At 32.5% G+C, this 14,722-nt stretch overlaps 2 protein-coding genes across 2 annotated transcripts; one reads left to right on the forward strand and one right to left on the reverse strand.

Annotated features, from left to right (window-relative positions):
- Positions 1–720: 720 nt before the first annotated feature.
- On the reverse strand, positions 721–4,720 carry LOC132623815 (14 kDa zinc-binding protein-like). The gene is made up of 6 exons (XM_060338629.1): positions 4,571–4,720; positions 4,399–4,497; positions 3,020–3,100; positions 1,859–2,006; positions 1,149–1,266; positions 721–954 (listed from the first exon to the last, which is right to left on the reverse strand). Exons 1-6 carry the CDS (start codon positions 4,600–4,602, stop codon positions 887–889), a joined length of 546 nt encoding a protein of 181 aa, XP_060194612.1. The 5' UTR covers positions 4,603–4,720; the 3' UTR covers positions 721–886.
- Positions 4,721–11,499: 6,779 nt separating this feature from the next.
- On the forward strand, positions 11,500–14,424 carry LOC132624047 (sulfiredoxin, chloroplastic/mitochondrial). Its single transcript, XM_060338868.1, has 5 exons — positions 11,500–11,680; positions 12,895–13,049; positions 13,802–13,835; positions 13,951–14,044; positions 14,199–14,424. The coding sequence occupies exons 1-5, from the start codon at positions 11,608–11,610 to the stop codon at positions 14,212–14,214; spliced, it is 372 nt and encodes a 123-aa protein (XP_060194851.1). The 5' UTR covers positions 11,500–11,607; the 3' UTR covers positions 14,215–14,424.
- Positions 14,425–14,722: the final 298 nt, after the last annotated feature.

A 14,722-nucleotide genomic window follows, 5' to 3' on the forward strand; every position in this document is an offset into this window, starting at 1 on the left:
TGTATAACTTATGTATACTGGCTAGGAAAAGTAGACTTAAAATATACAGACACAATTTTGATTACTGAGAGAAGGGTCTGCGAATGGTAGAAAGGTAAAAGAAAGGTGATGGAAGGGATCAAAAGGGAGGGAGTTAATTTTTCTTGAATTTCTTTTACTCCTCTTTGATTGGGTCGCGTGTTTTTCGTTTTCTCTGCGGCTAATGGTAGCATTTTCCATATCAACAATCTTGAAGCGTTGAAGGAAAGGACGATGATTCTATAAGCTAAATATGGTAATATGGCTGGCGTATATAATTCAAGAAATTGGCATTAAAAAAAACTTTTAAACAACTACAGAAAGTAGGCCCTATAAGTATACAATTACCAGCCAACCGAAATGGTTGGCAAACAACTACTAGAACTTGGATAAACATTAGCATTATAAATTTCGATCCAGTTCGAAGCCCACTTGCTGATATGATCCTTAACAATGCTTGCCGCAAATTGGCTAAATCTGACTTGAATCGCACAATTGTATTCAGTTTTGGGAATTCAGTGTTTAATGCATCAATCTTTATGGTTGTAGTAAACTGGGAGAACCAAATGTAGCTACTCCAAGAAAGAGTTTTAGAAACTAATAAATCATGCAGAACAGGTATTCAGCATAGCACCTATCCAACAGAAGCAATTAAGGGCATTCTGGAGAAGGAAAACAATCTGGAATACTTCACAGCAATCATGCAATGAAGAAAAATATATCGAGCCATTCATCAAATATACTTGAATCATATCTAACATTAATAGTGCTTTAATAACGGCACGCCGCAGAAGTTGAACATCAGTTTACATGCCATGTTACATCAACAAAAAGAAATGGAAAACTGGCAACGCAACCAAGCTTGATTCTAACCCGGAGGCCATTTCAGCTGTCTCCCGCCAAGTACGTGCAAGTGAAGATGGTATACAGATTGACCTATGCAAGAGAAAGACAAACAATTAGTAATTACTTCAGTAAGTACTATCAAACTCTTTTCAACTCCAAAAAGATGCAGAAAGAAAACTTTAGATGCATATGAGAAATAGCATTGTATTCATTGTTGATACAAAATTCCCATTTTAGCAGTTATTTGGAGGAGAGGGGGAGTATTTGAAGGAAGATAGACTTACATGCAGAGGGACCACTATTAATGACAACTCGAAAACCATCTACAATGCCTTCTTTCTCTGCTACTATCTTGGCAGCATAAAGGAGGTGACCCAATATATCTTCATGTCTTTGTTCAGCCTTCAAAGATTGGAGCAGAGCCAGTTGCAAGGCATCAATTACCAGAGGAATTGGCATGGAGATGAACATAAAAATAAGAAAACGGGAAGGCACAACAGCAAATTGACTTTTTCGAGGGACAACTGCCAAATTGCTAACGTATAAAGTTTTTCATGGCCCCTAGATTCCACTCTTTCCCTAAATACTCCTATTCTTTATCCGTAATCATCATTGTCAACCAACGAGCACTTTTCATATAAAAGTGCTATAACTTCGTAATATCATGCAAAATACAATGCAAGATGACCACCTTTTACATCCAAATGTGTGCTTGCCTGAACCAACAGGACTCTGCAGATTCAATTATAGGGGCAAGAACCAGTATGAAAAGGGATACCAAGTTGTGGAGATATTGTGGTCATCTATTTCCACTGCAGGATAAACAATTTAGGTAAGACTATCACACCCCCAAATTTTAGTGGATATAACTTGTGATTTGTGCTCTACCAAAAGTCAAGATACACGTTCCTTGAAACTAGGCATGAAAATCTAGATTACATACCAAGCGATAATAATATCAGAAAAATAGATAGAGGGAAGGAAGAAAAAACACCTTTCCAAGCTCTGTTAGTCCATCTCTTGACTTTGGGATAACTAGCACATGAACAGGAGCTTGGGGATTGATATCACGAAAAGCAAGAACCTTTTGATCCTCATATACCACAGAGGCAGGTATCTCCTTTGCAATGATTTTATCATATCTGAATGAACCGAAAAAATTGATCAGAATGCAGTGAGCCTAATTGATCATTCAGTCACCATATCTGACAGAAAGTATGCAAGCAAAACTGTGGATGTTCACGTCAAATTTAGTACTACGAAACAATAGCTTAAGCAGCTTGTCTAATTAACCATGATCAGTTTAATCGTTCTTTCTCAGGGAAGGCAATCAAGGAACATATAAACAAACGCTTGTTGCCTTGTAAAAATTCAAATGTCCAATTAACTTCAAATCTTCCCTTTGTCTCTGTAAGATCAAAGTGAAAGCTACATAAATTAGGTGATCTACAGTACAATACGTATTGGATGGAACAGTTAGAGACAAATATGAGGTAACATCTTGACCGAAACTGCACGATGATATTCAATGAGAATTGGAGTAATCATTTCAAAAGTCAGGACATCATATTCCTATGTAGGTCATATCTTTCTCAAAAGTAGACATATCTATTCTTATTAGAGATGCATTTTTAGTTATCATCTACCATTAAGTAAGCAGGAAATTTCATGGGAAACAAATAGTACGTGTTTTAGCAAGCCTTTTCATTTTCGCTGACTGCTAAGTGCCATACAAACCCTATATACCAATGCATCTGATTCCAAAATCTGAACTCCAATTCTTGAGGAGATATACACTGGGAAGGTTTGTGAAATGAGAAATGCAAGTAAAAAGGATGTGTCCAAAAGAAAAACACAATGTACACAAAAAGATGCAGTGTTCAAAATAGTGGTAATGTGACGAACAATTTTTTTGTGCCAACGACTTTGATGTTTTAGTTAAAAGATAACCTTACAGTGTGATTCTTCTTCAATAATTACCCTGGCAATAATAATTTAAAGTTCTATTTCCCATAAGTAACACTTAAATTCTATAATCAATCAGAAAAAGAAGATATAACCGATATAAACACTGTTATTTTATTTCAAGCTTTGACAATCTAAACTCAATCAAGTAATAGAACTGCAAAACATTCAATCAACAGGAAAATAGTACATGGTTGGAGCTCCAGTATCAGCATTTACAGCAGCACCCCTGGCAGCTGCTTCCTCATCATGTGCAGCAGCTACATAAGACCTGTCTTTACAAAAAGAAAACAAATCACAATAAGAAATTTGAAGAGGAACTCTGAGCAGAAAAAGAGGATCCTAAGTTACAAATATTTCTATAAGTAAGCTCCTGATTCACATTTGTTTTGATCAAAAGTAGAAAACGCTTATCATAACCGACACATTGAAGTCTGGCTTGTAGCCTCAGTTACAGCTTCAAAATAAGAGACAAAGCCAACTATGACGGGAATGTGTATTCAGATACAACTGACACAACTACAGTCACTTATTACGCCTGTAATGTAGAAAACGGGAAGCAAAACAGAAAAAGCATTCCAATTTGAACTGAAAACAACAAAGACTTAGACTACCAGGAACAGTAATCATCCCTCAACGAAGATGACATATTCAATGGTTTCATTAGCTCCACCACAGTGTACAATCTCAGACAATCATCACAAGAAATTGCATTCAGATGACAAAAGAATTGTACGAATCACTTGCTAGGATTAAAGCATCACTGGTGCTCCATCCCAATTTTATGACCCTTTTCATTTTAGAACCCGTAATGATTCGAAACGGTGACACCATTACATTTCTATAGAACCTTTACAACTGTCAGGTTTTTTCTTTCGACCATATTTCGATTGTTAATACGATATATAAGGACCGCTACTACAAAGAGTATTACACCCTTGATCGTGAAATATCGATTGCTTGTTGAACCCTGTGAATTGCGTGAAAGTAGGATACTCCAAATTCGGGGGTCAAAGAGCTTTAGAAAACGTTCTTGGTGGAAAAAAATGTGAATGAAGGATCCCACTGAATTGAATTGGGTCCATGAATCTAAGAAATGGTGAGAATTCTTGATCTCTCCCAATTCGAAAATCCAGGATTTGAATTGATGTCCTCTCATTGATTCCTCCTAAATTGCATTGATTTCATCTAAAGATTTCATTTCAATTGGAATTTGGTTATTCAAATTTTCCAAAATATTAACTTGAGTAGTTGTTTTGTATATCAATTCAGCTTTCAACTATCACTAGTTATAATTTACAAGTCAAATTAAATAAATTAACACTTTAAGCTCCATATCCAGTCAATCATCATCATATAAGGGAGTAATAACAAAATCAATGAGAAGGATTAATCAGACTGCAAGAAACCCATTTATCACAATCAAGTAAAAAATGATAGATTCATCAACAAACAAAGCAAAGTTAATTCATGCTCACCCACCAAGAACAACATATTAGCAATATCTGTTTAATCAAATATGGATATTGGAACAGCTAAATTCATGCTTTTCTTGAGGAATTTACAAACCTGTGAGAATGAAGGGGATGATAACGCCAAGTGGGCACAATTCTTGGTATGGAATTTGATGCCTTTATGAAACCCAAAGCTTTCACTATAGAAGGACCTCTGCAAATATGGAAAGTTCACATTTTTCAATAAGTAGAGAGGCAAAAAGGATGAAGTAGGGGAGTTACTGTACCGTAAAAGTGAGAGAGAGCTCATAGCAGCCATGGGAGTGACCAAAAATGAAAATGCTGTAATTTGTTGGTCTAATGGAGGAAAACAAAGAAATGCTGTCGTTTGGTATAAATTTATCCTTTTTTTACCAAAAAAAAGTATAAAATGAACCCCATTAATTATATTCCACTCAATCTCATTAACCTTGATATTATTTTATATCACCTTTTATATGGAATAAATTTATTCCATCCTGAAATTATAATACCGTGATAATTCTGTCCGCATAGGTCTCTAAGCAATTTGCATAAAATAATATATAGATTTCTTCATAAGTTACAAATGTGTTAGCTATGCTGGTTTTTAAATTACAAAACAAATCGAAGTATTAATTTTATTATACGAATAACTTACCTTCTAATCAAGTACCAAATGTGATAGCACTATTATGCTAATATATGAATAATTTTTCTCCTAACTAGCTACCAAACGACCCCTAATTGTTTATAAATAATTTAACTAATGATATTAATGTCTAACTCAAAATTTGCAGAGGGTGAATGTCCAATGTCAATTTATGGCATATTAGGATCAAGGATATTATATACTCTCTCCGTCTCATAATAAATGTCACCTTATCAAAAAAAAAAAAAAAGGGTGAAAATCATTTACACCCCCAACTTTGCTTTAAAAATCAAACTCCCCCCTCAATTTTGAACAATAGACATTTTCCCCCCTTTATCCTAATTGACTTTTTAAAATGCTTACTTTATTCTTACATTATTAACTTTTCTTTTCCTTTTTTGCTTCTTTAAAATCATGTTATTTTTCATTTTTTTTAATTTATGTAACAGATTTTTTATAAAAATAATAATATTATCTTCTAGGCAAAGTAAAAAGTGAGAGATACTAATTGAGTATGTAAGTTAATGATGTTCTATAATAGAATAAATTAGCAGAATAAACAAAAAATTAATTAAAAAATAATTAAAAATTTAATATTTATTTATACAAGTGAAAAATAACTAGTCATAATAACTTTATAAATATATTTCTATGTAGGTAATGCAAAAATAACTAAAAAAAATAGAGGCAAATTTTAAAAATTTATTTATTTAGACTGTAAATGAATTTTATTATAATTTAAGAAATATTCCATTAGAGATAACCAAAACTTGTTTATTTATATAAACAACAGAGAATAAGAGAGAAGTGAAACTTAAATATGCACACATGCATATGCATACATATATACATACTTACTGCATATAATATTGAAATAACAATCAAAAAAAGTAGCATTATATTTTTGTTATAAATTCATAAAAGTATTATTCTACTTATAATGTTAATAAACTAAAAATAAGAATCTATAAATACGTAGATTAAATAAATAAATATTATATTATATAAAATAAGAAAATGTATTACATGAATGGAGGATTGAAAAAAAGAAGAGTGAAATAGTCATTGCATAGGATAAAGGGGGGAGAATGTCTATTGTTTAAAGTTGGGGAGGGGGGTTTTGATTTTCAAAGCAAAGTTGGGGGGTGTAAATGATTTTCACCTAAAAAATATTTATCCCATGATAAGTGTCACCTTATGAAACCAAGATATAATTGGCTAGCTTTTTCCAATTCTACCCTTAGACAAAAACTTACAAGTTTAAGTAACATCTAAATAATGATTGGAAAAGTCACATGAATAACTTGGTATTGTTGAATTCTCAATGTCAAGAGGTTACTACTTGTGCATGCTCTAATCAAGAGGAAAAAATAATTTATTTTATTATATAGGGGTAATTTGGTAAACTTCACATTGCATTATTGGTTTCTTAATATTCGTATTTTTTGCTAAAGTGACACTTGTTATGAGACAGATGGAGTATAACACAATTTGCTAATAGCATGAGTACGAATATCACGTACTAGTAAAATAGCCCGCGCTTTGCGCGGTCATAAGAAAAAATATACAATTGCTTTTAAGAAAAAAAAATTACTGAATTTGCTTGCGCGAAATGAAATGCATTAGCAAATTCAATTTTTTTTTTTTTTATAGATTCCATCAAAATAGAAAAAAAAATAGATTCCATCAAAATAGAAAAAAAAAATCTCAAGTATATCCATACAAATTTTTGCAACCTGATGTGTTTTACTTTGTTTTTTGTTTTTTGTTTGGTTTTTTTTTTTTTTTTTACCTCTTTTCTACCGTTCTTTTTATTACCTTTTTTTCCTAAAGATAAAAGAAAGGGTATAAACTGACTTTGTCTTGTAAGTCTGGGAAACTATATCAACAATCTTTCATCACAACTATTGTAAGCATAAGTTGCAAAAATATAGAACACAAAAAGAACAACTTTTGAAACGCCAAACAATTATTTGGTGCTCTTGACCGTAAAATCTGTAATCCGTCTATAACTTATATCCATGAACCAAGTAATCACCATTTGTTCAGAGGTAAAAGCCTTTTAGCACACTGTATATATACCAACTCAATAGATGCATAACGTATTTGCATATAAATGTTTAACATGCATTCTCACCTCATTAAATCACTTAATTATGTAAGTTATGTGATTTGGTGTAAACACCGGATGAATATATAAGTACTTAGAGAGTGCAAATATGTATTTTCGAATACCACAATGATTGCTTATTCAATACATTTGAAATCAGCTATAGAAACATAATTGGAGCACATGAGTTTGTGATCTGCTAAATTAAAAAGATGCCTGTGCAATATACTCATACCTAGCACCTATAGGAAAGCATAAGACTATCATTAATTCAAATGAAACAAACTAAAAGGATTTATACTTTATAAGTATTTAGCTGAAAACAAAAAAGAGATGAAATCCACTTACTCGTATGAAAGCAAAGCCAAAAGATAAGTTTTTATATATAGTTGAGTTCAACATTTGATGGTAAAAAATCCTTTGGAATTCCACAATTAAGGATGGAGTCTTTCCATTTTCCAGACTAATTGAAGGAAAGAATGTGTTAGTGCTAAAATTTCTGCATGGGCTTTAACGGTTATCTGGGTTTTAGTAGGCAAAGCTAAGGTAAGCCTTTATGCGCATGCAAGTAAATACTTCGTTCATGCGCCAATCAATTGACAGTGAAGCAAAGAAGGAAGAGTTTTGATCACCGTGTGGGTAGTCTCTATTAGGGTTTCCGTTTCAAAAATTAATGAGCAAGTAACTGCAAAACGTAAATAAGAAATGACAACGTAAATTCTTTTCATATGGCCTGCTTGGAAGGAAAAAAGGATATAATAGAAAAATTAGTTTGCTGCCTTGAGTGATATGCCATTTATTTGTCACTAGTGTATATGTCCGCGCTTCGCGCGGTTATTATATTATAATATGAATAATTATTGTTATTTTTTTTGTAATAAAAATATCCATTTTTACTTTTGATCAATTTAATCTCATTACATTCCCCAATCGTAATACTCTCAGTTGTTGCTCGATATAATTGTATTGTCAATAATGTTTGCTCTTTTTCAATATCCTCCGGTCTCGCTTAATTATTGTTGCCGATACCATGTTGTGCCATTTTGCCAAATCTGAATAAAATCTTATATCTTACCGAGAAAATGATATTACTATAATTAAACATTCAATTTTAATAATAGTGAACTATAAAATAAATATTATATTTAATATAAGAACTGAATTAGAATCCAAAACAACACATAATTTTGTATGTATTATTGTAATAATTTTGTAATCTTATGATATAATATTAGTTTCATGAATAACAGTGTAAAAAATGTTCAGCACATGGTTTAGTTTATATCTTCTAAAATCTTTGTATCATCCTTTTGTTCTTCTTCTTTTGTATTCATAGAATTAGATTTGCAAAATAAGGTAAGATGAAAATGAGAGAATTATAATTTTTAAAAAACTAAATAAAAATTGAGAAAATCACTTTTAAATATTTTATAAATAAACGGTCAACACATAATTTAATTTTCTATGTATTTAAATAATATTTTTGTGCTTATACTGTAATCTTAATTTCAAGAATTCAAAATATAACCAATAACAAATAGTTACGGGAAAAAATATAAAAAATTAGGTTATCGTTCAGAAGACTTGCACTATTTCATAGCAAACCACATAATCCATCATCCCTAAAAAAAAAAAAAAAAAAAAAAAAAAAAAGTGATAGTCTTAATCTGTAGTTCGCTCTATTTAGACATTTAAAAAAAAAAAAAATCGAGCCTATTTTCTTATATATATTCCTCCAAAAAATTCTACAAGTCCAAATAATAGTCTTTTATTTTATAATATATATTTTTTTTTTGATAAATCTATGAAGATAACAAAAATATTCCTCCAAAAGAATGATATCATCAAGAGGAACCCAATCACATATACCTCTCCACTTGAATTGTAATGAAAATATTCAACTACATGTGCATCTTGAAGATACATGCATATAACTTTTCTGTTAAAATGTACTGAAAGTCTCACAAACTTAACACAATCATACATATTCAAGAATACAAATACACATAATTTTATGAGAATAAATTAATATAATATATGTAATAGATATATACCAATGCTTTTGATCTTTGTGGGTATTACACTCTCTGAAATAGTCCCTGCAATAACATTCTCAAATCAGACAATTCTATGTCCAAGTATTACTCCCAAAAGAAATACTGCATTCAACATTAGGCCAAAATATCCCTACTTTAAGCTTTCAAGAAAATCAAACACCTGATCTAAATTAGCGCACTCTCATAAAAGAAAAATAGAAAACACACACACATTTATATGACAGACAAAGTATGCATCACATATTACAAATAAAAATAAAAATGAAAGAGAAATTCGTAGCAGTAAGAACATAGAAAATATAAACCTCGGTGGACTTGAATTGAACTTTGAGATCGTATATCCCTTTAAGTGCCAAGAAGATACATATGCTCTAGAATTCACAATGCACAGTTGAAGCAATACCGTTTGGATTATATAAGGCTTAGGTTATTGTCTTTTTAGTTCCAGCCATTACTACCTGATTAATACTACACATTCAATAAAATTAATTTAAGGGAGAGGAGAAGAACGATAACATCTAGAGAATTTAGTAGACTTTAAGGCTTTATATTTATTTTTAATATAAGACAAAGTAATAGGATGAGTTTAAGGAAAAAAAAACTGACAAAATGTTATAAATAATACAATGTGCAAGGTGTAACATTTGTCATAATTAAGAAATTATAAAGAGAGTTAAAAGAGTGACTTTTGGATTTTTTTAACATAGCATGTAAATAGAAAAAATGAGAGAAAAATCCAAAAAAAGGAGAAAACAGATAAATAGGAACGGTGGTCATAGAGATGTGCCACATCACCTTGTCTATGCCTAGCTTTATATTATATATAGATTTTTTTGCACGGATTGCCCTTATTTTGGGGTGGTCTTTAAATTTTGCCCCTCATATTTGTGGTCTTTAAATTTTGCCCTTCGCTTGGATACCTGAGGTTCTGGGTTCGAACCCCCGCTCAGGCATAAAATAAAAAAATAATTTCGCAAGGCATGGCTGGGGGAGTGTATGCCAGATCCGGCATAAAGTCCTTAAGGAAAAACTAAAGTTATGCCGGAGGGGGCATAACTTTTCCTCAAGGCATAGTTTAGTTATCCCTTATGGGGCAAAACTTTTCCTTAAGGAACTATGTCTTATGGGACAGATTTTTAATTAAGGCATAACCAAAAGTATGTCTCATAAGGCAGAACTTTTCTTAAGGTATAGACTTTGCCTTATAAGGCAAACTTTTAGTTATGCCTTAAGGAAAAATTCCGTCTTATGTGGCATACTATAAAAGTTTGCCCATTAAAAGTATGTCCCCACCGGCATAAACTTGTGAAGGAATTACCAAAGTTATGCCGGACCCGGCATACTTATGCCAAGTCTGCCCATAAGGCATAAGTATGCCGGGTCCGGCATAAGTTTGGTAATTCCTTAACAAGTTTATGCCGGTGGGGGCATACTTTTAATAGGCAAACTTTTATGCCGGACCCGGCATAAACTTGTGAAGGAATTACCAAAGTTATGCCGGACCCGGCATACTTATGCCAAGTCTGCCCATAAGGCATAAGTATGCCGGGTCCGGCATAACTTTAGTAATTCCTTCACAAGTGTATGCCGATGGGGGCATAGCGAAATTTAAACTCTGCCTTGCGATTTTTTTTTAAAATTTTGATTGTGTGGGGGTTCGAACCTGAAACCCATGGGGTTTAGCCGAAGGACAAAATTTAAAGATTTCAAATATGAGGGGCAAAATTTAAAGATTTTAAATATGAGGGGCAAAATTTAAAGACCACCCCAAAAGAAGGGCAATTCTGCGAATTGCCCTTTATTTGTTGCCAAACGTTTCAACTTAAGCACATTTGACATACTAAAGAAAGTTTAATGAGTGAATAGTAAGCTTTTTTTACATAGCATATAAATGTGAAAAAATAGGAAAAAGGTCAAAAAAAAAATGAGAAAAAAGATAAATAGGAATGATGACTATAGAGAGGTGCCACATCACCTTATCTATGTCAAGCTTTATATTGTATATAGATTATAACAGATGATTTTCCCTCAAATTGAACAGATAAGTAGTTTCTCAACTTTGGGGAAAAATAAATCTAAGATGATGACCAAAAAAATTACCATTTACTTCTTACTTACCTCATTATATTTGGTTTTGTTTAATTAAGTAGTATTATTTACTCTACTAATTCTTTTAAGAATAGTAATTTCCCAAAAAAAAAAAAAAAAGATAAAATTATTCAATGAAGCTTGAGAATGTTCCTTTTTTTTTAAAAAAAAAAATCTTCTCTCTTTCCAAGAAAATGCTAATTCTAATATCTCCTCCACAAAAAACACGTTTTTGTGTAAAAAAAGTATGTAATCAGTATTTATTTTTCTTTTCTCAAGTATTTATTTTTCTTTTCTCAAGTGTATAACAATCACTCATGTCACCTTGTCCCTTTAATATTTTCATATAATATCATCAGATTCTGTAAGATTCAAGAAGTTAAATTAAAGAGAGAGAAAATGGCAAATTTTGTACTGCAACTTCCAAATAACTTGCGTTTGCGAAGCTTCACTGTCTCATCCTCATCTAACGGTATCCACGTGCTTTCCCTTTTTGCATCTTTCTGTCTAAAATATTACTCTACTTAGTATTGGTTGTTGACAGTTTCTGCTAAAAATCCGTACTTTAAGAAAGAAAAAAAAAATTATCTGTTCTTTCAGTAAAGTTCAGCAAATAAAAAGAAATTATGGGTTTCTTATCAAATCAAGTAATTTTAGCATACATAACTAACTTTTCTGTGAGCATAATCTAGATAAATACCAATTTGGGCTAAAGGTGTGTGCTTTTGTTTGTTCGTATTTAATGAATTGCCTCCTAATTGAGTTTCTTTTTTTTTTTTTTTTCGAAATCATTACATTTCTTATCTTGATAAATATATGTTTTTGTTTGAATTATTTGATGGTGTTAGAAAGATTTCTGCTGGCATATTATCTTTGTATAGATCTTTTTATATCAGCGATTATAGCACAATCAGTAATGGGCTAGTGTATCCATAACTATCAAATGGTAAATGGTTGTAGTCCTTGAGTTGAACTTAGCTTAGCAAGAAGTATTTCTGGGTTCTGCTCATAATTGGTTATTGTTGCAAGAGTAAACAAAAGATGAGAAAATAATGGAATAGAATTTTGATCTCTATACATTGTACAACAACTTCGGAAACAGCCGTCCTACCTCGGTAGGAGTCAGGTTTGCGTACACTCTACCCTCCCCAGACCCCACGATGTGGGATTTCACTGGGTTGTTGTTGTTGATACATTGTACAACAACATACACCTATAAATCAACATTAACAACATACCCAATATAATCTCACAAAATGGGGTCTGGGGAGGGTAGAGTGTACGCAGACTTTACCCCTACCTTGGGAGCTAGAAAGGTTGTCTCCGGTAGACCCTTGGCTCAAGAAAAGCAATTCAAAGCAGTCCAGAAAAAAAAAAAAAAATGAACATACAGCTATAAATCAGGAAACAAAAACTAAAAGCATAATTACAGGAATAAGTAGTTGATGAATCCTTATTCCTCTCCTTTTCATACTAAATTTTCATTGCGCCTAATTAGATATACCAAGTCGGATGTTTCATGGTTTTCTATCCAGTGCAAGTGTTTACTCCTAAACCTACCAGCTCTCGTGTTTGTATAGGTCATGTAAACTTGTTCTGAGTTAAAGACAGTTTCACGTACTTAATACTTTTTAACTTTTTCTGTTAAAGTTTAATGCTTCAAAATTATTCATAATATGGTTTCAGGGTCTACTCCTGGTGTGCCTCAATCTGTGGGGCCAGTCATTCTTGAACTTCCCCTTGACAAAATCCGAAGGCCACTCATGCGTACCAGATCTAATGACCAGCAAAAAGTGAAGGAACTGATGGATAGTATCAAGGAAATCGGGCTTCAAGTACCTGTAATTATAAAATCATTCTGTCATTTACTTTTCACATGATTTGATGTTATTTTGCCTTCATATAAGTTGCAGATTAATATTCTTCTTACATGTTTATTGTACTATTCCGTACATCCCATTTTATGTGGCTTAGTTTTACTAGGCACAGAGTTTAAGAATACATCTTCTTATCAGTTGCTAATTCTCTCTTCCTCTTAGACGGAGTTATACAAGCTAAGTACACAATTGAACACTACCTTACCTATTACCTGGATTAGATTTGCTGGCCTGATAATGCTGTTCGACTGTAAAAGTTTACAAACTCAACTATTGCATTCTTGTTTGTGAACTACTTCACAAAATGACAACCAGATAACCTATTAAATGCGAGTGCATTCTCATATCCGTTGTGGTGAATGAATCTGATTGTCTTTGATTCATGAATTTTTAGCTTCCACTTCATATCTGGTAACCTGTAACCTCAATAAAATAGTCAAGTCCTAAAATTTCTTGTAGAGCGTAAGCCCTATTCTTGTGCCCCAGCTTGAACTAAGTTTCAGCACTCCTTTGCTAACAAAGAGAGATGACATCCTTGACATCTCAAATTCTTGTCCTTTATTTAGTTAACAATGGGGAAAGTTTCTTTTGACGCCTTTTATCCATTCTTTTATATGCATGATTAAAGAATTTATCAATAGAAGTTTTGCCTTAGTTCACGTCGACCTGTCTGCGGGTGAATATTAGACTCAGAGTCAGTTCTATATTTCTTGCAGATTGATGTGCTTGAGGTGGATGGGGTTTACTACGGTATGTCTTCCTTCCGATTTCTTGCCTAAGCTAATAGCTATTCATTGTGATCGAACCATAATTGGTTTTTAAAGTAACTAAAGAGAATTTAAATACCGTGTCTTGTATTTTCCAGGGTTTTCTGGTTGTCATCGCTACGAAGCTCATCAGCAACTTGGCCTTCCAACTATTCGTTGCAAAGTTCGTCGAGGAACAAAAGAAACTTTGAGGTTCCTCCCCGTTTTCCATTCTTGCAGCCTTTTTCTTTATCTGCTTTATTATTTTAATATATCTAATAGGAGTATCATTCTATTGATGTTGCCTTTTTCATTGCTTTTACTTCTCTCCACTTACATTGCAACATATTTGATATCATCTTTGCAGGCACCATCTTCGATAAGATCCTGCTAAATCACTCTAAACAGTAGATGCATGATAATGGATCGTCCTCCAATATTGATGATGTGTGTTTAATGTAGAATTGTAGATGTATACAAGATTTGCCAATGTTTGAGGTGTTCAGTACGTAAAAACTTTGGACTTTGTACATTAACTTGGTTAATGCAAAAGAAGATAGTAATAATTAATGGCTTTAAAAATTGCTATACTATATCCCAGTAGCCCACAGCAATATTGCATAATTGTTGGCTGACTTTCTCTGAGGTTATTCTTCCCTTCTTTTTTCGGTTTCTCATTCTTCCCCTCTGTTCTGGGCTACTATTTGGTAAAAATGGCTTGTGTTTCTTTCAAGGTATGCAAAACTTCAAAGTACAACCAACATATTGCACTTCTTCAAGAGGATTAGGAACCACCACACCATGTTTGTTTGGTTGGGGTTGAGCGTATCGATCAATTTAGAGGCAGAGGCTGGATATGAACTTTTTATTCTTGTTCTCTTCTTTTCTTTT

This window comes from Lycium barbarum, chromosome 12, assembly GCF_019175385.1.
Source record: "Lycium barbarum isolate Lr01 chromosome 12, ASM1917538v2, whole genome shotgun sequence".
Lineage (NCBI taxonomy): Eukaryota > Viridiplantae > Streptophyta > Magnoliopsida > Solanales > Solanaceae > Lycium > Lycium barbarum.